The following is a 27,999-nucleotide window of genomic DNA, read 5'->3' on the forward strand; positions in this document are numbered from 1 at the left end:
GTGCAATTCATCCCTCCCTCTTCTCCCCCTAAGCTCCAGATTCACTCTGCTGGTCTGTGGTCTAGCTCATTCTTCGGGTGACAGCTCAAATGTCACCTCCTCAGAGAGAGGCCTTTCTTGACCAACCGATCAAAAGTAGCCCTCACCTCGACACATCCTCTGTCCTATTACCCGTTCTTATCATCTTCATAAAACTTAGCAGCATCTGAAACGATCTTCACTTGTTTTGTTTGTCAGCTTAGACTGTCTGTGTCTCTTCCTCCAGAACGTAAGCGTTCAGAGGGCAGAGATCTAGCAGAATGAGTTGATAGTTGGCTCCCAATACATATCTGTTGATGGGTTACATGAAGGCAAGTATGGGGTACTCAACTTGGCCCCTAGAGGATGTGGCGCAGAACCCGGGCGCAATAAAGGTTGGTTGCTTAGAATATTCGCTAAACGCATGAATGGGACCAAGGAACAGACGAAATACGGGATGCGGCGCTTTGCCTGCGGACTGACAGCTTGACTGACAGTTGAAGACCCGCCGCTCGCAGGCTGTTGATTGACAGCTGACAGCTGAGTGGCAGCCGACCGACGCGCATCGGGGCTCCTGATTGGCTGGCTGTGGCAGCCCCTCGGGAAGGGGAGGGAGGGCCCGAGGCGACGGCTCCGCGTGGAGAGGCCGCCCCACCTCCCGGAGCCGTGCGAGCAACAGTCGCCTCGAACCGAGGAACCGACGTCTTCGCGCAGGGGCCCGGCGCGAGGGGCGGGGCGCGCGCGTCACGTGAGCGTGTTTTGGGCACGTGACCCACGCGGAGCCAGGCTGGCCCCCGCCCTCCTCTCCTCTCCTCTCCTCTCCTCCGCGGTGCGAGCCGAGCGGCCTCGCCTCACCGCCTGGCGCCCTCGCCGCCGCCGCCACCTCCGCGCCCGCCATGTCCCCCGGCCGCCGCCGCCGCCGCCCGAGCACGGCGCTCCCGCGGCCCAGCGCGCAGTGAGCGCGGGCCCACTGGTCCGCCCGCCCGGGGCCCCTTGTTCTCAGCGCCGCCGCCGCCATGTTGAGTTTGGAGCCGCAGCGGAGCCGCCGCCGCCGCCGCCGGTGAGGGAGGCCCCCCGAGAGCGGAGCCCGCCGCGCCCCGGGCCCAGGGAGCGGGCGCCTCGGAGCCCGGCCTCCGCGCCCGCCGCCTTCCCGGTCCGCCGCCCGCCGTGCGAGCGGGGAGCCAGCGCCGGGCCGCGGCCGCGCCTTCCGCTCGCGGCCCGAGCGAGCCCGTCGCCCGTTCGTCCCCCGCCGCCGGCCCGGCCGGAGCCTGCAGCGGAGCCCCGGGAGCCAGCGCCATGGCGGAGCAGACCTACTCGTGGTGAGTGCGGGGTCGGGGGAGGCCGGGCGCGGCCGGGGGTGGGGGGGTCGGGGCGCCGGCGCGGCCGGCCGGGGAGGGGGGCGGGGAGAAGAGGAGGAGGAACAGGTGCGTGTTGGGGTGCACGCCCCCCTTGTTCCCACCAGAGGGGGTGGGTCGTGCCCGGGGAGGGCGGGCCGGCTGGGGACCCGGCGTCCGAGAAGGGGGATGGAGGCGGCGGCGGGGGCGCGGCGGAGTCTTCCGGTCCCGGGCGGAGCAGGTGATGGAGAAGGGGAGCCTTCCCCCCCGGGGTGGGGGGCCCGCGGGCGCCCGGAACTAGCTGGAGGGCATGGCTCCTGGGCCGGGGCAGCGGCGGGTGGAGCGGGCCGGGCCGGACCGGGCCGGAGGTGGCCCCGGGCTGGGTGAGGACAGGTGATCAGAGGCCGAACTTGGAAGTGTGGGCGCGGAGCCGCCCCCCCGGGGCTGCTGCTGAGGCTGAGCCGGGTGAGGGGGTCGGGGAGGCGGAGCGGCCCGGCGCGCGGCGAGGAGAACCGCGGAGGGGAGCCCCTGGCAGAACCAACTTCTGGGAAGGAAGTCGGCGACGGGGGCCTCCCTGCAAGGCTGCTCTTCAGAGCTCGGAGCGGCCTGCGCCCGGTCGGGGCGGAGATGGAGGCGCCGCGAGTTGTCTTTACGGGGCTTTGAAGTTCCACAGCAGCTGGCGGGGGCCTCGGAGGGGAGCGACCTGCCCCGGTAGCGCGCCGAGGTTTGGGAGCGGGAGGCCCGGCGCTGCCGCGGTGGGTCTGTGCTGAGGGCTGGGGATGGCGGGGAGAGGACCCGAGAGGAGCGCGCGTTGCAAGTGATCGCCCGAGGGCGAGGCCGCAGGAGAAGGGGTGACTGGGGGTGGGGATGGGGTTGCAGCCTGAGAGCTGGTCGGCAGGTGTGGCTCGGAAGCAGATGTGGGTTGGGACCCGCAGGCCTGCTTCCTTAGGGAAGAGCATCGTGGGTCCCAGTGCCTGGCACGGGGACCGGGAAGACTTGGGCTGCTCACCACTCCCTTGCCTTACAACTAAAGTTCCCCATTTCTTTTTCATTATGGATAAAATAGGGAATTACCTTTATCATAGGCTTAAGGATTAAATGAATACAAAGCACACAACAGACTGTTCAGTGCTGTATTTTATTACATTATAATTATTTTAGGGAAACAGCAAAGAAATGGGTCCTATCTGAAAATGAAGAACGGTTTGAGCCCGCCCAGCGAAGCTCCGTGGTTGAGTGTCGACCTAGGAACCAGGAGGTCACATGCCCAGGTTGTGGGCTCGATCCCCAGGAGGGGGCGTGCAGGAGGCAGCCCATCCATGATTCTCTTTCATCATGGATGTTTCTCTCTCTCTCTCTCTCTCTCCTCCCTTCATCTATGAAATTAATAAAATTATATTAAAAAAAAGAATGGTTTGGGGTAGAAGGTTTTCATTGAGTGGATGATTTGGGGGAGGCGGGGGTTAGTGATAAGTTAAGAACTCCTGTCTTCACACAGGGAAAGAGGATTGGTGATAGAAGGTGATAATTAAAAAGGGAACTTCAGCGATGTGTATACAAATCTCAAGAAGATAACTGAGAGATTGGAAGAAAGTAATGCTAAAAGTAGAATTAAAATCTTGGTGAACAGTTGTGATTGCATATGTATTTTAAAAAAATGTGTAAAATAAGTCCTGCTGACATAGCTCAGTGGTTGAGCGTCGACCTATAAACCAGGAGGTCAGGGTTCGATTCCCAGTCCTAGCATATGCCCGGTTTATGGGCTTGATGCCGGGGGCAGCCAATCCATGATTCTCACTCATCATTGGTGTTTCTGTCTCTCTCTCCCTCTCCCATCCTCTCTGAAATCAATAAAAGTATATTTTTAAAAATGTGTAAATTAATTTGATAGTTGTGAGCAATAGTGAACTGCCTCTCAGGTGATATAGAACACAAGATTACAATTCCAGCTTTTTTATTTTTTGAGAGTATGTTTGTTTATTAAAAAGCTGGGGACAGTGACACAAAGGAAGGGCTTAGGATAGGAGAAGCAACAGGAGAGAGCCTAGGTGCTGCTGCTTTGACCCTCTAGAAATGTTATAGGAGGGAAGTGAGCCATGCGGGGCTGGGTGTACTCCCCCAGATGGAAAAGTCACAGTGACAGAGTGGGCCAAGGCAGGGCTGCTGTTGGCTCACTGAAAAGTCAGAGAAAGGGAGGCCTTGGAGACTGGTTCGGGGGTTAGCCCGGGAGGAGCTGCCACTGCCCACTGCTCCCCTGGTTGCAAGTCTTGTGGGGACCCTTAGAGTTTAGGAGAAAGAGAGCAGAGATACAGGCCCAAGAAAAGGAGGGGTCCAGGCGTGCTCCAAGTCAGGGTGCCTACAGTTGGAGCTTTCTTGTGGACAGAGAAAGAACTGTGGTAAGTCATTCTGAGCTCCTTAGCACTGGGCACGCTGACAGTGGTGTGGCTGCCCTCCTGTGTTCACTGCTGTGCAGAGGTGTGCGTGATTGAGAGAGTAATCAAAGAAATGGGAAAATGAGAATGTTTTACTGGGTGGCTTGGCCATAAGCTACCTCTGTGTGATGCTGGACCGCTCCAGTCGTTAGGGGGTTATTTTGTGAAGTTTGGCAGTTTACAAGAATTGTCCTACTAAAATACTTTCTTCAGTCTCAGCTCGCTTTGTTTCACAAAGTTCCTTGAAACCATAATGCTTAGCCCCTCAGGTTTAGCATGTTTTGGGATAAAAGTTCTCGAATCATTTTGAGAAGGTGGTGTATGAGGAAACCAGCCTGCTTTGCGGCTCTTTCTGTCGCCTGGGTAATCCCCACGGGAACTGCCATGTGGCATTTAGTGTATCCCAGGTCCTCAGATCATGTCCTTGTACTCAGTGTCGTTTGGTATGACCATGCCATGCCATAGGAACTTGGCTCTCATTTGTATCAGTTAGCCTATGGTACAATAGGTTTGTTGTACATCATTTAGCTCAAAGGTGTAGAACCTGTGTACGATGTTACGTAAGGACTTGCTGTAGACTCACTCAATTCTTACAAGTCCCTGAGGTAGGTGATCTTTTTCTGTTTTATAGATGAGGAAACTTAGGCTCAGGAGACCAAGTGATTTGTCCAAGATATTTCACCTGTGATGATTTATTTTGTTTGACATGAATTCTCCCATTTAATTTATTCTTATTGAAATGTAAGTATGGAAAAGGTATTTCAAAATTACATATAAACTGAGTTTTGGATTATCTATCATTTTGCAATATCTTTGTTACTGTTCCCTTGGTTTTTGCAAATAATCAAGAGTTGATTATTTTGTTTAAAAATAGACTCTCCTGCCAAAACCGGTTTGGCTCAGTGGATAGAGCGTCGGCCTGCGGACTGGAAGGTCCCAGGTTCGATTCCGGTCAAGGGCATGTACCTTGGTTGCGGGCACATCCCCAGTGGGGGCTGTGCAGGAGGCAGCTGATCGATGTTTCTCTCTCATCGATGTTTCTAACTCTCTATCTCTCTCCCTTCTTCTCTGTAAAAAATCAATAAAAAAAATATATTAAAAAAAAATAGACTCTCCCACCTTCTTTGTTATATGGCCTTTAGTAAAGGCAACTTATTTTTTTTTGGTTAATCTTCACCATTGGATTTTTAGAGAGAGTGAAAAGGAGTGGGGGAGACACACAGAGAGAAAAACATCGATATGAGAGACACATATTGATTGGTTGTCTCCCACATGCATCCCGAAACAGACCCTTCAATCTGTGGGCCAGTGCTCTAACCATGGAGCACACTGGCCAGGGCAGGAAAAGCAACCTTTTTGAGAGTAGTTTGGCAGTATAGATTTATCTGAGATGGAGTCAGTGAAGAATGTAGAAGCATATGGAAATGCTTCTTTAGGATTTTTGTGTAATAAGACATGCAAATTGTAAAACAAGATTGGCCATGAGTTGATAATTATTGAAGCTCAGGATGAGTAGGTTTATGATTTTACTAGAGGCCTGGCGCCTGAAATTTGTGCGCTGGCCTGTGATCAGGGCCATCTTCCTCGGTTGCCGGCAGCCAGCCCCGCCTCCCGCTGCTACCCGCTCCAGGTTCCCTGTTCACCGTCGGGCGATCGGAGCCTGCCAGCCGGGGGGAGGGACCAAGAGGTGGTCAGTGTGCCTCATAGCTACTGGCCGAGTGGTTGTTCTGGTTGTTCTGCTGTTCGGTAGATTTCCATATTACTCTTTTATATATATAGATTCTATACTAGAGGCCCAATGCACAAAATTTGTGCAAGAGTAGGCCTTCCTTCCCCCGGAAGGCTTCCCGCTGGCACCCGGGACCTGGGCTTCCCTCACAGCTCTGGCTTTGTCCAGAAGGACATCCGGTCTAATTAGCATATTATCCTTTTAATATTATAATTTTACAGGTTTACATTTTTCATTTTAAAAAAGTCTCTGTACATAAATTCATGCTGTTTTCTGGTTTTTGTGCTTGCTTCCTTCCTAGCAAATTCTGTCAAAGTCCTGTTACCTAAGGGTCTGGCTCAAAGTCCACCTAGCTGTGAAGCATTTTCTGACCACCCAACAGAAAGTGATGTCTCTGTTTTTAATACTTGTAGTTCTGTCTGCATCACTTCTTCCTTTTCACCTGTGAGTACCTCGTCTCCTCACTGGTTCGTAAACTCCTTGAGGATAAGGATGTTATCACACTGATCTTTGTCCTCTCATAGTGCCCAGCACATTGTCTTGCCCATAGCTCCTGCTTAGTACATACTGAGTCACTGAATATGACAGTAGATTTTAGGGTGGTTCATCGTTTGTTGAATGAATAATGAAGCATAAAGGAAGCTACAAGTAGATGTTTACAGCCCATATACTTATAAAAGAGAGCTTTTGGTAACTTAGTTTTCTGGTGTCCTCAGTACTGTAAGAATAAGAAATGCCCTTAATAAAGTTTTACATAAAAGCTATTGACAGAAGAAATGAAAATAATTGGTAGTAACACCACAAGCTTTATCATTATTTAACCACAATATTCTGCTTATATTCTTTTTACTCTTAAATACTGGGGAAATGAAAGAAGGCACGTGAAAACACAAATTGAAGGTGCAAACTAGACTTTTATTAATTTGAAAAAAACACCTTGCTCAATGTAAACTTATGACCGGTTGTATTAGTGTAATTTCTGTGAGAAACAGGAGTTTGCCTCTTGATGGAGTCAGTGTAATACTTGTAGATAACTGAACTTGAACTTTGGTAAAAATTACTGATGTTAGGCTTGGTTTAGGACAGTGATGGTGAACCTATGACACGTGTGTCAGAGGTGACACGCGAACTCATTTTTTTGGTTGATTTTTCTTTGTTAAATGGCATTTAAATATATAAAATAAATATCAAAAATATAAGTCTTTGTTTTACTATGGTTGCAAATATCAAAAAATTTCTATATGTGACACGGCACTAGAGTTAAGTTAGGGTTTTTCAAAATGCTGACACGCCGAGCTCAAAAGGTTTGCCATCACTGGTTTAGGAGTTTAAAGGAAGTCAGGACATGTGAATCTCCTGCAAATGAATTTTGTTACCAAAGTAGAATAATAGTTTATTGTGTTTTCTGTGTACTAAGGCTTTACAAACATTGCTAAGTAAGGAAACTGAGGCTCAAAAAGTTTAAGTAACTTATCCAAGGATGTAAATGGTAAAAGGGTGCAGAGTCAAGACTGTTTGACAATAAGACTCTGGCATTGAATCTGTCTCCTTCCATTTCCACAATCACTACTTTGCCTTCTTTTACTTGAGTTGCCTATTAACCTCGTCATTGGGTTCCCGCCATTCTCCACACAGTGGCCATTCTCCTCTGTGGCCTCCTAACAACCTAAGTCAGATCATGTCAGTTCTCTGCTTAAAACTCTTCAGTGGCCTTTGGCCACTCTTTAGAATAAAATCCAGACTCCTTGGTAAGGCTCTTTGTGGTCTGATCTTCTGTGTATCTGAGGGGATGACAGACAGTAAACAAACTAAAAGTTACAAAAGAATAAGATTCTTTATATTTTAGAACTCTTTCCATTTCCTGGGATAGAAAAACAGATGAACGAGAATGCTTTCTCCAGACCTACATAAGATCTAACCTAAGGATTGCGTTATATGGAGGCGATACGTTGTGATAACTGATACTGTCCTGTCAGGTATTTGCAAATAGTGCTAAACCTGAAATGAAAATAACACATATTTCTAGAACTAATGGAAGTCACTTCTACTCTCAGATTATTGTAGTATGTCATTGCACTCTGTCTGTTGTAATCATATCTGATTGTATGATCATTGCATCTGATCAAAGTTTTTCAGAGAAAAACTAGTGGAAAATGTGTGTCTAGTGAAAAATGCTCATTTAAAAAAAAACATGTTTTGCCTATAGTTAAAGTGCTATGATAATGTTTTGGTGATGTGTGATTCCAACTAAAATTAGCCAAAGCTAAGAGCATAAATTTGTATTGAAATAATTTCCCTCTATGTTTCTTATAAAGCCTTTGGGGGGAAATAGCTGGAGTGCTTGTAACCATATCAGCCTGTAATTTATCAAGTAGTACTACGAATGAAAATGCCCAGTGCTCGTGTGTTTTTACATTATTTATTTGTAAACTCCTCACCTGAGAATATGTTTGTTGGTTTTATGTTATTTATTTTTAATTTTTTAATACATTTTATTGATTTCAGAGCGGAAGGGAGAGGGAGAGAGAGATCCTATCTAATAATAGACAAACATGGTAATTGACCGTACCTTCACTACGCCTCCCATGGGCTAATCAGCGCGATATGCAAATTAACCGCCAACAAAGATGGCGGTTAATTTGCATACGTAGGCTCCAAGCGGTGGAGCGAAGCCTGACGGCCCAGGGCTGGGGCCAGCGGAGCAGCGAGGCCTCACGGCCCCGGGGCCGGCGGAGCAGTGAGGCCTCACGGCTCTGGGGCCGGCTCTGGCCAGAACTCGGCCAGAGTGAAGGCCTGGGCCCCGGGTGCCAGAGGCAAACCAGTGCCAGCAGCCAGGGGAAAGGAAGACCTATTGCACGAATCTCTTCGTGCAGCAGGCCTCTAGTAGAAACATCAATGATGAGAGAGAATCATTGATTGGCTCGCCTCACACTGGGTATCGAGCTCGAAACCCAGACTGGGAATGGAACCATGACCTCCGGTCCATAGGTGGACACTCAACCACTGAGCCACGCCGGTCACGCTGGCATCTGAAACTTTCTGTGATTGTTATATCCCCAGCAGTAGAGCCATCAGGATAATTTGATTTTTAAGATTATGTAATTAGTCTCTGAAGAAGTTTCATGGTCTCTTCTTAGGAGTTAAAGGATAATATTGGTTTTATTTGTTGTATGTGTAAATCAAGAAACTTTTGCAACTTTTGAGTTGTAGCATATATTCTAATCCTCACTTAAAGAGTTAGAGGCAAACTGCTGCTCTTCTGAACTCTTTTTTTTTTTTTTTAAATAAGAGAAAGTTTATTTATGTGGCTTAGTTGATTGGACTGTCATCCTGGACACCAAAAAAGGTTACAAGTTGGATTCCTGGTCAGGGCACATAACTTAGGCTGCTGGTTCTTTCAGGGGGAGCACGGGAGGCAACCGATCAATGTTTCTCTTTCAGATATTTCTCTCTCACATTGATGTCTCTGTCTCTGTCTGTCTGTCTCTCAAAAAACCAATAAACATATCCTCGGTGAGGATTTTTTTAATAAAAGGACCCTTGGAGCCTGGCTGGTGTAGCTCAGCAGTTGAGCATCAACCCAGGAACCGAGAGGCCACCAATTCGATTCCCTGTCAGGGCACATGCCTGGGTTGCAGGCTCAATCCCCGGTGGGGGGCATGCAGGAGGCAGCCGATCAGTGTTTCTCTTCTCATTGATGTCTCTGTCTCTCTATCCCTCTCCCTTCCTCTCTCTCTAAAAAAAATCAATAGAAACATGGGGGGGGGGAGGGCTTGAAGCTTAGGAGAGAAAGGACAAAGGTAATGACGGGGTGGGTTGGGGGAGGGGTGTGCCGGGCTCCCAGGAGCTCATTTGCTTTTTAACCTTTTAGTTGTCTAGAGGGGCTCTGGGTGACCAAATTCAGTGTTATAGGAGAAATCTATACAATTAGTTCCTGTGATCCTTGCAGTGAATTAATTACCTCTCAGATTTTGTTAATAGGTCTCACTAAGGCCATAGCTTAAAAATAACACAGACCCATTATTTGCTCTGGTAAGACTAGATTGAGTTGCTATGAAAAAGTTAGGTTTGAAAATATTTTTAAGGTATTAGACCAATGAATATGCATTAGCCTAATAGAGACCTAGTAGAAAATCCCATTTCTTGGTTTGTGGGGTTCATCCTAACCTGGTAGGAAAACCTGATACTCTCTATCTTGGAGTTCTGGTATTGATAGTGAAGAAAGAGGTGTGCTCTGGTTGTTGTTTTTTACACATTTACGAATTCTATGGATTATAAGTGATCACTCAAAAATTATTAAATTTTTATTTGAAATTCTAAGATGTGAGGCTCTAATTCTGTTCTGGTTTCTTGGGATATCTTTACTGTTAGGGTGATTGTCATCTCTGATTGTGACCTAGTCTTGTCTTAGTCCTGGTGTTGTCTTTTGCACAGTGGTTATGCCTGCCTTACGCAGCGGTTCTCAACCTGTGGGTCGCGAACAATGAAAATACATCCTGCATATCAGATATTTACATTACGTTTCATAACAGTAGCAAAATTACAGTTATGAAGTAGCAACGAAAATAATTTTATGGTTGGGGGTCACCACAACATGAGGAACTGTATTAAAGGGTCGCGGCATTAGGAAGGTTGAGAACCACAGCTCCACAGGGTTGTTGTGAGGACTCAGTGGATAACGTATAGAAAATGTTTTGTAAATTGCTAAGTGCAATATAAAAGCAAGTAATTTGTTCTCTACATTGTTATCCAGATAGGTCCTAGATAGAGTGCCTTACTACAGCAATGATATTTCTTGTTTCACAATTTAACCAGCATTTAAACCTGACATATCCATTCTAGTGAGAATTCTATTAATTCTGTTAATAGAATTACAAATAATGACATGTAAAAAGAAATATGAGTATTTTTGCAAATTGTCATTGAGTTATAGTGTACTTTGTGAAATGTGTTTAAGTCATCTTTTAGTCACAAGTTTCATTGTCCATTGCTACATTCTGTAAAATGAAATATTGTGAATTGAATAAAGGCTAATTTTTTTCATAATATACTTTTGATCTTTTGAAGGCAATTCCCCTCAAACTTTATTCAAATGAGGAAAGAGCATTGGTGTATATAATGCTGATCTTTCTCTTGGTTTTCTTTGGAATGTACAGGAAATTTTCCTCCCTCAGAGGCCTAAGGAGGAGCTGTTGGCAGTTTCTTATCTGTTTTCTTATTCCACACCAAATCTGCCAGGCACACCCACTTCCCTTCATCTCAGAGCTTCAGGCGTGGATTTGCACCTGGTTATCTAGACCTTTTGACCTAAGTAATTGCTTAACTTGTATTGTAGTTTCCTTGTCTTAATTTTTGCCCAGAGTTGTCTAGTTTGACCTAGATTTGACTAAATCTTCAGGATTTGCCTGACAGCCTTAACTTTTAAACCTTTGATTATATGCTTTGACTTTATAAACTTCTAGAAATTTACATTCATTTCTCAAAAATGCTTGCAAAAGAGTACTGTTAGAAGTAAAAGTTAATTTTAGAGAACAAAGTCTCTTATCAAAGCCATTGATTATTACAAGCACTGATACCTTAAAATATTAAGATCTAATACCTTAAAAATATTTCATACATAGCTTTTTCATAGGTGCTCAATCTAGTCTTATTACAGAAATGCCACGTGGGCCACAGCTAGACTAGCTAGAAGCAGTTAAGGATTTGAGACATGTCAGTTCACCAGGAGGGTGAACGGAGACCAGAAGTTGAGGCTTGGGAAACTAACAGTTGAGAAATGGGAGGAAGAAGTCAAAGGAAGCTCCACCAGAGGTAGGATAATTAGCAAGTGCAATGGTGATGAGAGAAAAGCCACAGAGAATTTTTAGGGACAGGAGTGTAAAAAGCTGCAAGGTTCAAATAAAAGGAAAAACAGGCTATTGAACTTACAAAGGAAGTCATTATTGTGAGGGTGAAAGCCGAATTAGGAATGGGGAATGAAGAAATAAAGGCATCCTTTGGGTATTGGCCATTTGTTTGAGAAGTCAGGTAGAAAGACAAAAGGAAAGGATGGTTGTTAGAGACAACAGGGTCATAAGGGTCCTTTGTTTTCTTTCCCAATGAGGGGGAGAATTGTGTATTTGAAGCCAGAGAGGAGGAGACATTAATCTTGGAAAGAGATATTTTTAAACTGTAGTTTAAGTTTAGAGATTTCTTTCTTTTTTTAAATGATGGATTTTTTCATGAGTTGTAATGAGAACTTAATAGGGAATGAATGTTTGATATGTATACAGTATTTAGTCTGTTTCTTTTGGTCTTTACATTGTTACTAGTTTGGATTGTATTGCATTTGGATGTTCTAGGCCAGTGATGGCGAACCTTTTGAGCTCGGCGTGTCAGCATTTTGAAAAATCCTAACTTAACTCTGGTGCCGTGTCACATACAGAAATTTTTTGATATTTGCAACCATAGTAAAACAAAGACTTATATTTTTGACATTTATTTTATATATTTAAATGCCATTTAACAAAGAAAAATCAACCAAAAAAATGAGTTTGCATGTCACCTCTGACACGCGTGTCATAGGTTCGCCATCACTGTTCTAGGCTTTTAAAAAATTGCCTACAGTATAAAATTCAACCTCTAAAATCTGACTTTTAAAACAATCTGGCATTATAATCCTATTTGCCTATATTTTCTTTTTTAAAAAATAACTATCCCTGAAAGTATTACATAGGTCCTCCCTTTCTCCCCATTAACCTCTTCCAGCCTGCCCCCCCATATTTCCCCTTTTTTTGTTCTACACCCCCCCCTCCCATTTCCTTTAAAATTCTTGTTATTTCAGCCAGACTTGGTTACTCACTGTTTCCTGTTTTATTTAAGCTGACTCATGTACCTGGTTAGCCTTTCTTCCAAGTCTCTAAATATGTTGAGTCCTACCCATCTTTCAAGGTTCAGCTGAAATTCTGACCTTTCATAACAGAGCATTCTGATTGGCCCAAGGGATATATTCTTCTGATGTTGATAGTTCTTTATCTGATCCTGTCACATGGCAGCACTTAAGATTTTCTGACTTTGTATGAGTTATTTATGTGGCTGTCTTCCGACCTTGAACTTCGCAAGGATAGACTCCAAGTCATCAATTTCATGGTGCAAGGACCTACACATAGTAGATGCTCAGCTTTTTTTTTTTAAGAATGAATATTTTAGAGGAGAAATTTGCTGGATTTTAAAATAGATTATCTCCCTAAAAATATGCCAGGGCACATAGAAGAGAGGAGAGAATACTTACCTAACATCTCTTTGTTCTTTCAAGAAAATACGAAGTGCCCTAACTGGTTTGGCTCAGTGGATAGAGCGTCAGCCTGGGGTCTGAAAGGTCCTGGGTTCGATTCCGGCCAAGGGCATGTACCTTGGTTGCGGGCACATCCCCAGGAGGAGGTGTGCAAAAGGCAGCTGATCGATGTTTCTCTCTCATCGATGTTTCTAACTCTCTATCCCTCTCTCTTCCTCTCTGTAAAAAATCAATAAAATATATTTTTTTAAAAAAGAAAGAAAAGAAAATACGAAGTAAAATTGTTACTGTTAAGTTGGACCAAGTGTTATGGTCCAATTTGTCTAACACAGCAAGTTATACAGAATTTAAAGAAAGAAAGTGGGTCAGCCTGGCCCTGGCCAATGTGCTCAGTTCGTTGGGCATTGTCCCGTGCATCAAAAGGTTGCCGGTTCGATTCCCGGTCAGGACACATGCCCGGGTTGGGGTCTCGATTCCCAGTCCCCAGTAAGGTGTGTGCAGGAGGCAGCTGATAGATGTTCCGCTCTCACATCAATCTCTCTCTCTCTCAAAATCAATAAAAGTATTTTTTTTAAAAGAAAAGAAAGTGGTTCATCCTGTAACTGAATGCCTACGGCTAGCATATCAAACTCACAGCCCATAACTAATATTTTTGTGGCCCAGCCAATATAAAGGTATGTAAGAAACGTTTTGATAAAATTGCGTAAGTTAATTTCTACAGTATCCTGTTATACATAATCATTAATAACAAACTACAATGTTCCCTAATGACGGATTGCTATCATTGTGTTGCATTCATTTCCCTTATGCGCCTTACACGCAGGCGCACCATTTCCACTAATACTAGCAGCGAATATTTTGGCAGCTGATGGCCACGTCATTAGTTTTGGACTGACTTGTTTGGTGTGTGCAACAGGAAATATTTCGCTTTTGGAGAACAAGAAAAATAGGTTTATTTGCATTACACTTATTAATTTGTGCCGTTATTCAGTGTCTGGTAAGTTAATGTTCAAGAGAAGATACTAATTTTTATTAAAATGTCCTATTATTTTATGTCAGCAATGACTCATTTATTTCAGCCCTTTGTATTCAGCATGTCTCTATTGAAATAAACCTACGTTTCTATGAAAATTGAAGCTTTTGTTTTTTTGCGGCCACATAAACTTACACCTTGTTTATTTGGCCCGTGTTAGCCTTTGAGTTTGACATGTTTGGCCTAAGCGCAGTGATGGCGAACCTTTTGAGCTCGGCGTGTCAGCATTTTGAAAAACCCTAACTTAACTCTGATGCCGTGTCACATATAGAAATTTTTTGATATTTGCAACCATAGTAAAACAAAGACTTATATTTTTGATATTTATTTTATATATTTAAATGCCATTTAACAAAGAAAAATCAACCAAAAAAATGAGTTTGCGTGACCTCTGACACGCGTGTCACAGGTTCGCCATCACTGGCCTAAGGTAACATTTACAAAGGCCCAGGGGCCTTTCAGAGTAGTCTTCATTTATCTGCAGTCTCCTTCTCCAACTTGACCACAGCCTGACTGCTACCAATTTACTTACACTTTGTCTCCCAAATAGGCAATGTTAAGGTGGAGAAGCTCTGCCTTTCTTTTTCCTCGATAGCAAAACAGTTTTAGGGGAAACATTTTATTAACATGCTCAACTGAAAATATTTTGTGGAAAACTTCCTTTGAGGCATGAGCTGTAAGCTATATGGAAACTAGTTTCTGATCAATGTAATGCTTTCCCTTGCTACTGTTTCAGAAATTCATATTCTTTGTATTTAAACTTGTTTAAAAAGCTAAAACACTTAAAAATAATTTTTTGCCTTCATATTTTTCCTATTTCTAAAAAACTTCTTTTTAAAAAAATATATTTTATTGATTTTTTACAGAGAGGAAGGGAGAGAGATAGAGAGTTAGAAACATCGATGAGAGAGAAACATCTATCAGCTGCCTCCTGCACATCTCCGGCATGTGCCCGCAACCCAGGTACATGCCCTTGACCGGAATCGAACCCGGGACCCTTCAGTCCGCAGGCTGATGCTCTATCCACTGAGCCAAACCGGTTTCGGCATTAATTTATTTCTTTTAAAAATATATATTTATTGATTTCAGAGAGGAAGGAAGAGAGAGAGAGAGAGAGAAACATCCATGATGAGAGAGAATCATTGATCGGCTGCCTCCTGCTCGCCCCACACTGGGAATCGAGCCCACAAACCGGGCATATGCCCTGATCGGGAATCAAACCGTGACCTCCTGGTTTATAAGTTGATACTCAACCACTGAGTCATATCACCTGGGCTTGTTCATGTCTTTATCCTCAGTGGTTTGGCACATAGTTTATTAAAAATAGGTGTTATTCATATCAATAGGTGTTATTTAAACAACCCTAAGAAAAGTAAAATTAGTAAGATGGGAGAGTATGTGATATCTTAAGTTGCTATCAATCCTCAGTGTAAGAGCTTAAAGGGACAAGTAACAAACAACTTTTGGGGCATAATCTATATACTCCATAGATTACTCTCTTACACTGAGCATATATTACTCTATTATTCAATACTAGAGGCCCGGTGCACAAAAATTTGTGCACTCGGGGGGAGGAGGGGGGTCCCCCAGCCCGGCCTGTGCCCTCTCGCAGTCTGGGACCCCTCGGGAGATAACGACCTGCTGGCTTAGGCCTGCTCCCGGGTGGCAGAGGGCAGGCCCAATCCCTAAGTGCAGCCCCTGGTCAGGCTCAGAGCAGGGCCGATTGGGGAGTTGGGGCACTGCCCCGTCATGCACAGAGCAGGGCGGATCGGGAGGTTGTGATGCCACCCTCAGTCACGCTCAGGGTAGGGCTGATTCGGGGGTTGGGGCACCGCCCCCGTCACACTCAAGGCAGGGTCGATGGGGAGGTTGCGGCGCCACCCCCTGTGATGCACAGAGCAGGGCCAATCAGGGGGTTGGGGCGCTGCCCCCTGTCACTCACAGAGCAGGGCCCATTAGGGGGGTTGGGGCTCCGTACCCTGTCACACACAGAGCAGGGCCAATCAGGGGGTTGAAGAGCTCCCCCCTGTCACTCACAGAGTAGGGCCGATAGGGGAGTTGGGGCACCGCCCCCTGTCACACACACAACAGGGTGGATCAGGGGTTGGGGCACTGCACCCTGCCACACTCAGGGCAGGGCCAATGGGGAGGTTATGGCTCTACCCTGTCACACACAGAGCAAGGCCCGTGGAGGGGGGTTGGGGCGCCACCCTCTATCACCCACAGAGCAGGGCCGATCAGGGGGTTGGGGCGCCGCCACTGTCACACTCGGGGCAGGGCCAATGGAGAGGTTATGGCTCTACCCTGTCACACAGAGCAGGGCCCGTGGGGGGCTGGGGGTTGGGGCGCCGCACCCTGTCACACACAGAGCAGGGCCGATCAGGCGGTTGGTGCGCTGCACCCTGTCAAACACAGAGCCGCAGGGCAATCGGGATTGGGGAGCTCCCCCCTATCAGGCACAGAGTAGGGCTGATCAGGGGGTTGGGGCACCTTCCCCTGTCACAAACAGAGCAGGGCGGATAGGGAGGTTGTGGCCCCGCCCCCTGTCACACACAGAGCCGCAGGGCGATCAGGGGGTTTGGGCGCTGCCCCCTGTCACGCTGATCCCGGTGCCGGAAGGCATATTACCCTTTTACCATATAGAATAGAGGCCTGGTGCATGGGTAGGGGCTGGCTGGTTTGCCCTGAAGGGTGTCCTGGATCAGGGTGGGGGTCCCCCCTGGGGTGCCTGGCCAGTCTGGGTGAGGGGCTGAGGGCTGTTTTCCGGAAGCGGGTGACTGAAGCTTCCAACCGCTCCTTGTTTTCTTTTTTTTTTTTTTTTTATTCTGGGCCAGCTTTAGCTCTGAGGCCTCGCTACTGAAAACATCGATACAAAGTTTCGGTCCGCCTGGCTTTCAGTCCAGCTGGTTTCTGGAGTTTTGTTTATCTTATTTGCAACATAGTACATAGTTTCTTAGAGTTGTAGCTCAGAGGCCGGCAAGTCAGGCGGGGAACGTTGGGGTTCGCAGTCACTGGAGCAAGCAAGCCTCATGTTTGCTTCCAGCTGCCTGGCTGCCGGCCGCCATCTTGGCTGACAGTTAATTTGCATAAGGATATGCTGATTAGCCAATGGGAAGGGTAGCGGTTGTACGCTAATTACCATGTTTCTCTTTTATTAGTGTAGATGTTGGGCTTGACCTACCTTGATAATCATTGATTTATGAAGCCTCTTTAAAAAATACAGTGGGAGAATTGGTTATTGTATTGGATAATTATTGTTACAATACTGCATAACAAATTACTCTAAAAACGGAGTGTTTTAAAATAGTAATCAAGTATTTTCACAGATGTGCAGGGTGCCTGGGGCAGCTTTGCTTCTTTCTTTCGATCTAGAAGTCAGCGGGCTGGTGGGGCCTAGGCTGAATGGGCAGCAGCTGCTCAGGGTAAGCTCACCCCATGGCAGTAGCTGGGGCACAAGAGGCAAGTGGAAACGTGTAAGACTTCTTGGGTTCAGGCTCAGAACTTGCACACCACCATTCTTTCAGGTGAAGCACATCATGGTAGAAATCAAAGATAGATAGGTTAACGCGGGAGTTTGCTGCCTCGAACAACCACTTCAAAAGTACAACTAAAAGACAGATCGGACATTATCCAGAACCACAGGAAGGCTGGCTGAGTGGAAGTTCTACAACTAGGAGGAACCGAGAATCAGAGGAGGCGCAGTGCTGAAGTAAAACACTAAGGTGCGGAGTGCGCGCAGCGCGGGCTGGTGGCTGAGGGCGCGGTTGTCTGTTTCAATCCGGAGGGAGCCTCAGGCTCTGAGCTCCAGATCCGGGCGAGTCTCTAGGGACCCAGACTCAGACGGGAGAAGCGGGACTGTCTGGCTTCGGTCCCTCCGAGGTTTGCAGCGGTTGCTGGGACAGAGAGGCAGAGCCCCTGGGGACGGACTGAGAGCAACCAGAACTGCTCCCTCCTCCGCCCTGTTGATCCTGTGGGACCCGCCCCGCCCAAGCCCTGCACAGAGCCATTTGCCGGATAGCTCAGGCAAAGGCTAGATTAGCACCTCCCTAGAGGACAGAAGTTCTCCCACTGCAAACACAGCTGATTCTCACAGCCAGTTGGCCTGGAGGTCAAGTAGTAATTACCTACAACAATCAAGGCTTGACTACAAGACTGCTCACAGAGACCACAAGGGGGTGCACCAAGAGTGTCTACCTCAGGTAATTGGGACACTTAACACGGAAAGCCACTCTATCGACACAGCGAAGCATAAAAAAATGCCAAGACAAAGAAACAGGCCACAAAGGACAGAACCGGAGGAAGGCAGGCTACTGTATATAGAATTCAAAACCACACTTTTGAGGTCTCTCAAGAGGCTTCTAGAGGCTGTCGATAAACTTGATGAGATGTACAGGAAATCTAATGAGACCCTCGATGGTGTGATAAAGGACCGACTAGAAAGTAAGCATACACTGACTGAAATAAAGAATATTATACAGACTCCCAACAGCAGACCAGAGGAGCGCAAGAATCAAGTCAAAGATTTGAAATTCGAGGAAGCAAAAAACACCCAACCGGAAAAGCAAAATGAAAAAAGAATCCGAAAGTGTGAAGATAGTGTAAGGAGCCTCTGGGACAGCTACAAGCGTACCAACATCAGAATAATAGGGGTGCCAGAAGATGAGAGAGAGCAAGATATTGAAAACCTATTTGAAGAAATAATGGCAGAAAACTTCCCCTACTTGGTGAAAGAAATAGATTTACAAGTCCAGGAAGCGCAGAGAACCCCAAACAAAAGGAATCCAAAGAGGACCACACCAAGACACATCATAATTAAAATGCCAAGAGCAAAAGACAAAGAGAGAATCTTAAAAGCAGCAAGAGAAAGAAACTCAGTTACCTACAAGGGAATACCCATACGACTGTCAGCTGATTTCTCAACAGAAACTTTGCAGGCCAGAAGGGAGTGGCAAGAAATATTCAAAGTGCTGAATACCAAGAACCTACAACCAAGAGTACTTTATCCAGCAAAGCTATCATTCAGAATTGAAGGTCAGATAAAGAGCTTCACAGATAAGGAAAAGCTAAAGGAGTTCATCACCACCAAACCAGTATTATATGAAATGCTGAAAGGTATCCTTTAAGAAGAGGAAGAAGAAGAAAAAGGTAAAGATACAAATTATGAACAACAAATACGCATCTATCAACAAGTGAATCTAAGAATCAAGTGAATAAATAATCTGATGTACAGAATGAACTGGTGATTATAATAGAATCAGGGACATAGAAAGGGAATGGACTGACTATGCTTGCGGGGGGAAGGGGTGTGGGAAATGTGGGAAGAGACTGGACAAAAATCATGCACCTACGGATGAGGACAGTGGGTGGGGAGTGAGGGCGGAGGGTGGGGTGGGAACTGGGGGGAGGGGAGTTATGGGGGGAAAAAAGAGGAACAAATGTAATAATCTGAAAAATAAAGATTTAATTATTTAAAAAAAAGAAAAAAAAAGAAATCAAAGATAACCTCAAAATTAAACCTTGCCCCTTTAGTGGGAGGAGCTGCAAATTTACATGGCTAAGGAGTAGACTCAGGGGTAAGGAATACGGATTGACCAGTAATGCAGTCTATCACAGTTGAAGTTCCCTCTTCCCTTTCAGATGGCTAGTTTCCACTTTTTTTTTTTTTTACAAAAGAACTTTTTAAAAAGGTGTGTTTTTATTGATTTTAGAGAGAAAGGGAGAGGAGAGAGAGATAGAAACATCAATGCATTAACATCGATTGGCTGCCTCCTGCATGCCTCCCACTGGGGATGGAGCCTGCAACCTGGGCAAATGCCCTGACCGAGAATTGGCGACCTCTTGGTGCATGGACTGACACCCAACCACTGAGCCACACTGGCTGGGCTAGTTTTCACTTTTTCAGTCTATTCTAAAATGAAGTATAGTCAGGCCCCTTTCTATAGCATTCTGGTTTTCATTCTAATGTTTCATATTTTTAGATAGCTTTTTTGAGATATAATTCATATACTTTATACAATTCACTTAAAGTATACAGTTCATTGTGGTTTTTACATTCACAGAGTTGTGCAACCATCACCACATCAAGTTTAGAACATTATTTTTTCCATCCCAAAAGAAATTCTGTACCCATTAGTAATTATTCCCTTTCCTCCTTTTCTCCAACCCTTGGCAGCCACTGATGTACTTTTGGTTTCTTTGCCTATTTTATATAATGGAATAACAATTTGTGGTCTTCTGACTTTTCACTTGGGTTAATGTCTTCAAGGTTCCCCCTATGGGAGCATGTATTAGTGCCTCCTGGCTTTTTATTGCTGAACTAGGGGCCCAGTGCATGAATTTGTGCACCTTGAAAGGAACTCTGGGCGCAGGGGCGGGTCTCGGCCCATCCTCTGTGCCCCCGCCCAGCCCCTCCCACCACACCCCTGGTCACCTGTCCATGAGCAGCCCTGCTCCTGCCACTGCCACTCCCATGCGCTGACGGCACTGGCCCCACTCACACCTGTTGAAGGCGCGATTGGGGCCAGCGCCAGCAGTGGGTGCAAGCAGCGCCGATGCTTTCAGCGGATGCGAGTGGCAGCTGCTGCCCTCATCACCCCTCAGGAGAAGGGGGAGGTGGAGAAGCCCTCAGGAGCAATCAGGACCGGCAGTGGGTGTGAGCAGCGGCGTCAGCTGCAGGTGCAAGCAGGGCCGGCGCTGGCAGTGGGTGTGAGCGGTGGCTCCGGCACTGGCAGTGGGTGCGAGCGGGGCTGTCGCCGGCAGTGGGTGCAAGCAGCGGCTGCTGGCCCCAATCTCTCCTCTCAGGAGCAGGGGGAGGTGGAAAAGCCCTGAAGGGCGATTGGGGCTGGCAGCTGCCGCTCACACCCGCTGACGGCGCTGAGTGATTGGGGCCAGCACCAGGCTCTGGCAGTGGGTCTGAGTGGCGGCTCTGGCACCAGCAGCAGGTGCAAGTGCTGGGCGGGACTGCGGCGTGCAGGAGCAAAGAATTTTCAGTAACTACCAGAGGCTTGCCCCGATGACAGTGACCGGTGCCCTGCCTTGGTCTGGAGACCCCACTCACCTGCTCCACCATCCCGCCATGGCCAACGCCCTCCATGTTCCGCGCACATCCCCTAGTGGTCAGTGCACATCAGAGCAACCGGTTGTTTGGTTGTTCTGCCATTTGGTCTATTTGCATATTAGCAAATAGGATAATATTCCACTGTATGGATAGAACACATTCTATTTTTCCACTCACCAAACATTGATGGATGTTTGGGTTGTTTTTATTTTTTGGCTATTATGACTAATGCTACTGTGAACATACATGTACAAGTTTTTGTGCGGATGTGTGTTTTCATTTCTCTTGGAGTGGAATTACTGGCTCATAGGATTTCTCTGTGCTTAACATTTTGAAGAAGAGCCAAACTGTTTTCAAAACAGCTGTACCATTTTATCTCCCCACCAGCAATATATGAGGGTTCTCATTTTTCCACATCCTTACCAACACTTGCCATTGTGCATTTTTTAAAAAATATATTTTATTAATTTTTTACAGAGAGGAAGGGAGAGAGATAGAGAGTTAGAAACATCGATGAGAGAGAAACATCTATCAGCCGCCTCCTGCACATCTCCTACTGGGGATGTGCCTGCAACCCAGGTACATGCCCTTGACCAGAATCAAACCTGGGACCTTTCAGTCCGAAGGCCGACGCTCTATCCACTGAGCCAAACTGGTTTCGGCTGTGCATTTTTTTTATTAAAGCCATCCTAATGTGTGTGAAGTGTTTTTTATTTGTGTAGTGTTTATACTTAAGGTTTATAGAGAAAAAAAAGCATTGGCTTAAAATGATAGATCGGTTTCTTCGTAATGGTGTCGTACCAAAGTGGAACCTCAGTTTTAGTTACCTAAAAATCTAACCTTGCCCTGGCCAGTGTGGCTCTGTCGGGTGGTGTCCCGTGCACCAGTCAGGGTACATAACCAGGTTGTGGCTGGATCCCTTGCAGGGGGCGTGCAGGAGGCAGCCGAGATTGATGTTTCCCTTTCACATTGATCCTTCTCTCTCCCTCTCTCTTCCTCTCTGAAAATCAGTTAACTATTCTTTAAAAAAAATTTTTAGCACTGACCCTGGCCAGGTAGCTTAATTGGTTAGAGCGTCATCCAATACACCAAGGTTGCAGGTTTTAACCAGGATCAGGACATATACAAGAATCAACCAATGGAAAAGGAGACATATGTAAAACTTTAGACAATAAAATAAATAAATAAAAAATAACAATAACTATAACAAATAAACAATAATACCATTATTTAAAAAAAGAATCAACCAATGAATGCATAAATAAATGGAACAACAAATTGATGTCTCTCTAAAATCAATATAAAAATTTAAAAAATCTAACATTAAGGGAGAAGTAATCTTTTGGCTCACAGATTTTTCTTGAGGCTAGTCATTTCTTTTACATGCTAGACTTATTAGGAAGAAATTAGCCTCAGTGATTGTTAAACTAGTTCCTGCTCTTTGGGTGAGTGAACTTGCTGCATCATCCTGAGTCCTGGGCTGAAGTTTTTGTGGGGCCGGGGGCAGTGGAAGAATTCCTCTATATCACTGATGTTTCTATCTCTCTCTCCCTCTCCCTTCCTCTCTGAAATCAATAAAAATATATATTTTAAAAAAGAAACAAAATTAATTTTAATAATATAGTTTATTTAGTCCAGTATATAAAAAATACTTATTGCCATTGATTGCATGTAATCTATACAAAAAATTGTTAACAATATTTTCTTTCATTTTAAAAAATATATCTTTATTGATTTCAGAGAGGAAGGGAAAGGGAGAGAGAAACATCAATGATGAGAGAGAATCATTGATTGGCTGCCTCCTACATATCCCCTATTGGGGATCAAGCCCAAAACCCAGGCATGTGCCCTGACTTACTGGTTCATAGGTTAATGCTCAACTACTGAGCAACACTGTCTGGGCCACAATATTTTACATTATTTTTTCAGTGCAAAGTCTTCTCAGTTAGAATAGCCACATTCGAAGAGCTCAGTAGTGACATGTGACTAGCAGCTGCTGCCATATCCACCTCTGCTGCAGGCAGGCGGTAAGGAGCGAGAGAGTGCAGGCCAGACTTAAGGAACCCCCACTTCTCCCCCAGTGCACTAATTTCTTGCACCAGGCCTCTAGTCAATAAATAAAATTAAAAATAAAAGAGATAAAGATTTCAGTGAGCCATTGTATAGATTCTATATCCCAATCAATCATTCAATTACTAGAGAGACTGAATTTGGTTAAAAGTGTCTTAATATTTGAGTGCCTTTACTCATAACTTACATTTTGTAATTTGTCTAAGTCCCCACCACTTTCTTTTGCTGTATAACAAATCTCTACATCACCAGTTTATATTATTTACCTAGCAATGGAATTGTCACCTCTTGGTGTCTAAGATCAGTTCTAGGTCATTGCCTCAAGGTTGGGTTAGGGATAAGGAGAATACTGATCAGTACTCCAGTGACACTGGATATGGACAGCTGCGTATTTAGACACAAATACTTTCACCAGATTTGACCATTGCATTAAGCATCACTGACTTTTTAAAAAATATATATTTTATTGATTTTTTACAGAGAGGAAGGGAGAGAGATAGGGAGTCAGAAACATTGATGAGAGAGAAACATCGATCAGCTGCCTCCTGCACATCTCCCACTGGGGATGTGCCCGCAACCCAGGCACATGCCCCTGACCGGAATCGAACCCGGGACCCTTCAGTCCGCAGGCCGATGCTTCTATCCACTGAGCCAAACCAGTTTCGGCCACTGACTATTGGATGTTTCATCAGCTATTGCTCTGGTTTTCTGAGCACTGACATGCAGTTAGATTCGGGGAAGGGTGTTATAAATGAAATTCTCTGACCAAGAGGACAAGGGTCTCTACTTAATTTATATGATTTGTCCTCCAGCATTCATCTTTGAATTCTCGGCATTTATGATAGTGTGGACCCAGGGCCCATTTGTGAGTTCAGGGATTTGAATTTGAAGGCCACGTGAAATCCTTATGTGTTATAGGTCCTCAGTACACAAATATGGAATTAAAGAATACAATGAGTAATACTATATTTTAGGTAAACAACTTGTTTGTTGGCTATGTTCAGGTTTTTTTTTTTTTTTTTTTTTTAAATATTTCTTTATTGATTTAAGAGAGGAAGGGAGAGGGAGGAAGAGATAGAAACATCAATGATGAAAGGGAATCATTGATTGGCTGCCTTCTGCACAGCCCGCTACTGGAGATCAAGCCTGCAATCTGGGCACGTGCCCTTGGCCAGAATCGAACCTGGTACCTTTCAGTCCACAGGCCGACGCTCTATCCACCGAGCCAAACCGGCTAGGGCTATGTTGAGTTTTTGATATACATTATGATTTTTATAATTCCCAAATATATTATATTTTGACACTTGTTCATTAACTTCTTTATTTTTGAAATATGCTTGAAAGCCTTAACCTTACTAAGTTAAACATTGTCTTTTAGTTGTTGAGTTTGAAATGCTTTGAATTTTTGGTATTATAAACCATTAATTTTTAAGGGCTATTTTACCTGTTCTCAACTGAGAGCACAGTCTGCAGTGACTAAGCTCCAAGTTGGTTGGACCAGTGGGGACAGAATTAGAAGCTTTACCTCTTCTCTGGTCGTGGTGAGATCAAGCCCACAACCCGGGCATGTGCCCTTGACCGGAATCGAACCCAGGACTCTTTCAGTTCCGAGGCCGATGCTCTGTCCACTGAGCCAAACCAGCTAGGGCTGTTTTTTTGTGTGTGTTTTTTAAAATATGTTTTTATTGACTTTAGAGAGAGAGAGAGAGAGAGAGAGAGGAAAGGAGAGAGAGAGAGAGAAACATTGATGAGAGAGAAAGATCTATCAGCTGCCTCCTGCATGCTCCCTATTGGGGATTCAGCTCGCAACCTGGGCATATGCCCTGATTGGAAATCAAACCAGCAACTTTTTGGTGCATAGGATGATGCCTAACCAAATGAGCCACCCTGACCAGGGCATATAGTTTTAACTCTTACGTTTATGACTCTGATCTATTTTGAGTCAATTTTTGTATATAATAAGCATCAACTTCATTCTTTTATGTAATTCCTTTTGAATAGAATGATAGGTCCTACTTGGTTTGGCTCACTGGTTAGAGTGTTGGCCCGTGGACTGAAGGGTCATGGGTTCTATTCCCAGTTAAGGGCATGGACTTCATTTGCAGGTTCCTCAGCCCTAACCTTAATACTAATCCTCTCTCCCCCCTCCCTTCCACTCTCTAGAAATCAATGGAAAAATTATTCCTGGGTGAGGATTAAAAAAAAAAAAGAAAGAATGATAGTTCACTATACATACATACTATGATCCTATATCTTGTTTTTTGTCACTTAATGTATCTTGACCCCACTGACTTACTTTCTTTTCATTCTGTCCCAGTATTCAGTTGAAAGACGTGAGCCAGTGTGTAGGAGAGCTTTTTTTTTTTTTTTTTTTAAATTCTTTATTGTTTAAAGCAGTGGTTCTCAACCTTCCTAATGCTGCGACCCTTTAATATAGTTCCTCATGTTGTGGTGACCCCCAATTTCATTGTTACAAATTGAACATAATTAAAGCATAGTGATTAATTACAAAAACAATATGTAATTATATATGTGTTTTCCGATGGTCTTAGGCGACCCCTGTAAAAGGGTCGTTCGACCCCCAAAAGGGTCGAGACCCACAGGTTGAGAACTGCTGGTTTAAAGTATTACATATGTCTCATTTTTTCTCCATTGGCCACCTGCCTCCCCAGTGTGTAGGAGAGCTTTTGACTGGCTACCTTAACTAACAGTTAAAGGACAACCAAATAGGAGTATTAATCCAAGGAATGAAAACTGAAAGGAAAAAGCAAAAAGAAGGGAAAAGAAGATGGAGTGTATAGGAATAAGTATCATCAATTTTTGCTCTCAGGAGGACGAATTGCTATTTTGTTTAAAGTTTATCAGGCACGTAGTTAACACTTTGTGTGTTTATAATTTATCCTTCAGTCAGTCCTCTGAAATGTGGGTAATAATATTTCCCCCATATTACAGTTGAAAAACTGATTACTTATCCGAAATTATATAGTTAATGAGTGGCAGCATTAGAGTTTGAACACAGATATTTTTGACTACAAAACCAGGGCTCTTTGCCATTACTGGTTTTCCAAGAATAAAGGGAACCTTGAATCAACTAAGCTTGAGAAGGCTGCATATTAAATTCCTGTCTTGGAAATTCATAGACAGTTAGCATATTATGAACTTTGAGAAATCGGGCAGTAAAAAAGAAACTTGTATAATTTTCTTTAAATGTTAAGACACTTGCTAAAGGGAAGAGTTTGCTTGGCATCTTAATACCTGGAACATTTCTCTCTTAACACTATTTTGGGAAATGCCGCTCAAGGTTGTGTTTTTTCTTGTATCAAATCTCAAGCAATGCTAATCAGGAAATTAAATCCTAACTTGGTGAAGTAAAGACACAGTCTGTAGAATTACCTAACAGACCAGCCGTGTAGCTTTTTGGAAAGTGAGGGTCAGCTTACTGCAAAGTAAATTCTAAAGGACAGGTGCTTTTCTGGAGGTGAATTGCATATACACTTTGTTCACAGGACAAGTAAGTATTTAGCTCTAGCTTTATTTCAGTGTGTATGATGTAAAATTATACATATAACAGAAAGATTTAAGACATTCATTTAGAGCTATTTAAGAAAGAATAACATTTAAACCGCAATACTTTTTATATACTAGAGGCCCGGTGCACGAAATTTATGTGTGTGTGTGTGGGGGTGTCCACTCAGCCTAGCCTGCACCCTCTCCAATCCGGGACCCCTTGGGGGATGTCTGATTGCCACTTTAGGCCTGATCCCGGCAGTCAGACATCCCTCTCACAATCTGGGACTGTTGGCTCCTAACTGCTCACCTGCCTGTCTGCTGATTGCCCCTAACCTCCCCGCCTGCCAGCCTGATCACCCCTAACCACCTCTGCCTGCTGGCCTAATCGCCCCTAACTGCCCCCCCCGCTGCCGGCCTGGTCACCCCCAACTGCCCCCCCCCAACCAGCCTGGTCCCCCCCAATTGTCCCCCCTGCCAGCCTGGTCGCCCCACACAGCCTGCTGTTCAGTCGTTTGGTCATTCCTCACTAACCCCCCTGCCGGCCTGGACGCCCCACGCAGCCTGCTGTTCGGTCATCCGTCTGGTTGTTTCGGTTGTGATGGCCCCTGGCTTTTTATATATTAGGATGAACTTGCAGTTACAGGTTCTTAGTCATGAAGTGTTAATTTAAATGTACCAGAGATAACAAACTATGATTTAGGAAATGAAAGACTTTCTCTCTCTCATATGTGCCATTTAAAAACTGAACAGAGATGGTCAACAAATGAATGAATCAGCAGCCTATTTGCTTTTATTTTGTAAGAGGAAGTCATTTATCAGTTTGAGATCCAAGCCCTTGATTAGGTATTGCTTTTAGTATTCTGCAGGGTTAATCCTATCTTTGTCTTTACAGAATGCTCTTTGATTTTTAAAATGTTTTTGCCCATTAATGATGCAAGTTGTTAAGTTATATAAAATATCTGGTTAGTGTTTATCTGGTTAGTGTGTTTTTTAAATGTTTTAATTGATTTCAGAGAGAGGAAGGGTGAGGGAGAGAGAGAGAAATAACAATGATAAGAGAAAACCAGCTGCCTCCTACATGCCTCCCTACTGGGGATTGAGCCCACAACCTGGGATGTGCCCTGACCGGGAATCGATCCATGACCTCCTGGTTCACGGGTCCGCAGCTCAACCACTGAGCTACACCGGCTGGGCTGTGGAACACTATTTTTACTTGAAAGAGTGATTGACAGAAAACCTATGGTTATTCAGATTTGGGTATTTGGCGGACATTTTATAAAAAATGAAAGAACCGATATTATTTGTTGCCAGTTATAAAATTTGAGCTTGACAACTTCCCAGTATTTAAAGACTTCTCTGATGAGGTCCAGGGGTAATATTAACAAATATGAATTCCTGATATTGAATAATGAAATATATCAACATTTTGAAGAGCCACATAAATCAGTAAACTAATATTTGCTAAGTAAAGAGCCAAAGTGCAAGATAGACGAGTGGATTTTAATGTACCAGAATACAGAAAGTTCACGAAATCACGTCGTCA

The 27,999-nt window shown here is 44.9% G+C and overlaps 1 protein-coding gene across 1 annotated transcript in view; it reads left to right on the forward strand.

Annotated features, from left to right (window-relative positions):
* Positions 1–836: 836 nt before the first annotated feature.
* The window catches only part of SPPL3 (signal peptide peptidase like 3), a 96,495-nt gene continuing 69,332 nt past the window's right edge, over positions 837–27,999 (forward strand). The window contains exon 1 of the mRNA XM_070400006.1: positions 837–1,337. Within this exon, the coding sequence (XP_070256107.1) occupies positions 1,315–1,337 (23 nt within the window). The 5' untranslated portion in view covers positions 837–1,314. The remainder of the gene's footprint in view (positions 1,338–27,999) is intronic.

Source organism: Myotis yumanensis, unplaced genomic scaffold, assembly GCF_028538775.1.
Source record: "Myotis yumanensis isolate MYYU_CA2020_CCGP unplaced genomic scaffold, mMyoYum1.0.hap1 SCAF_19, whole genome shotgun sequence".
NCBI lineage: Eukaryota > Metazoa > Chordata > Mammalia > Chiroptera > Vespertilionidae > Myotis > Myotis yumanensis.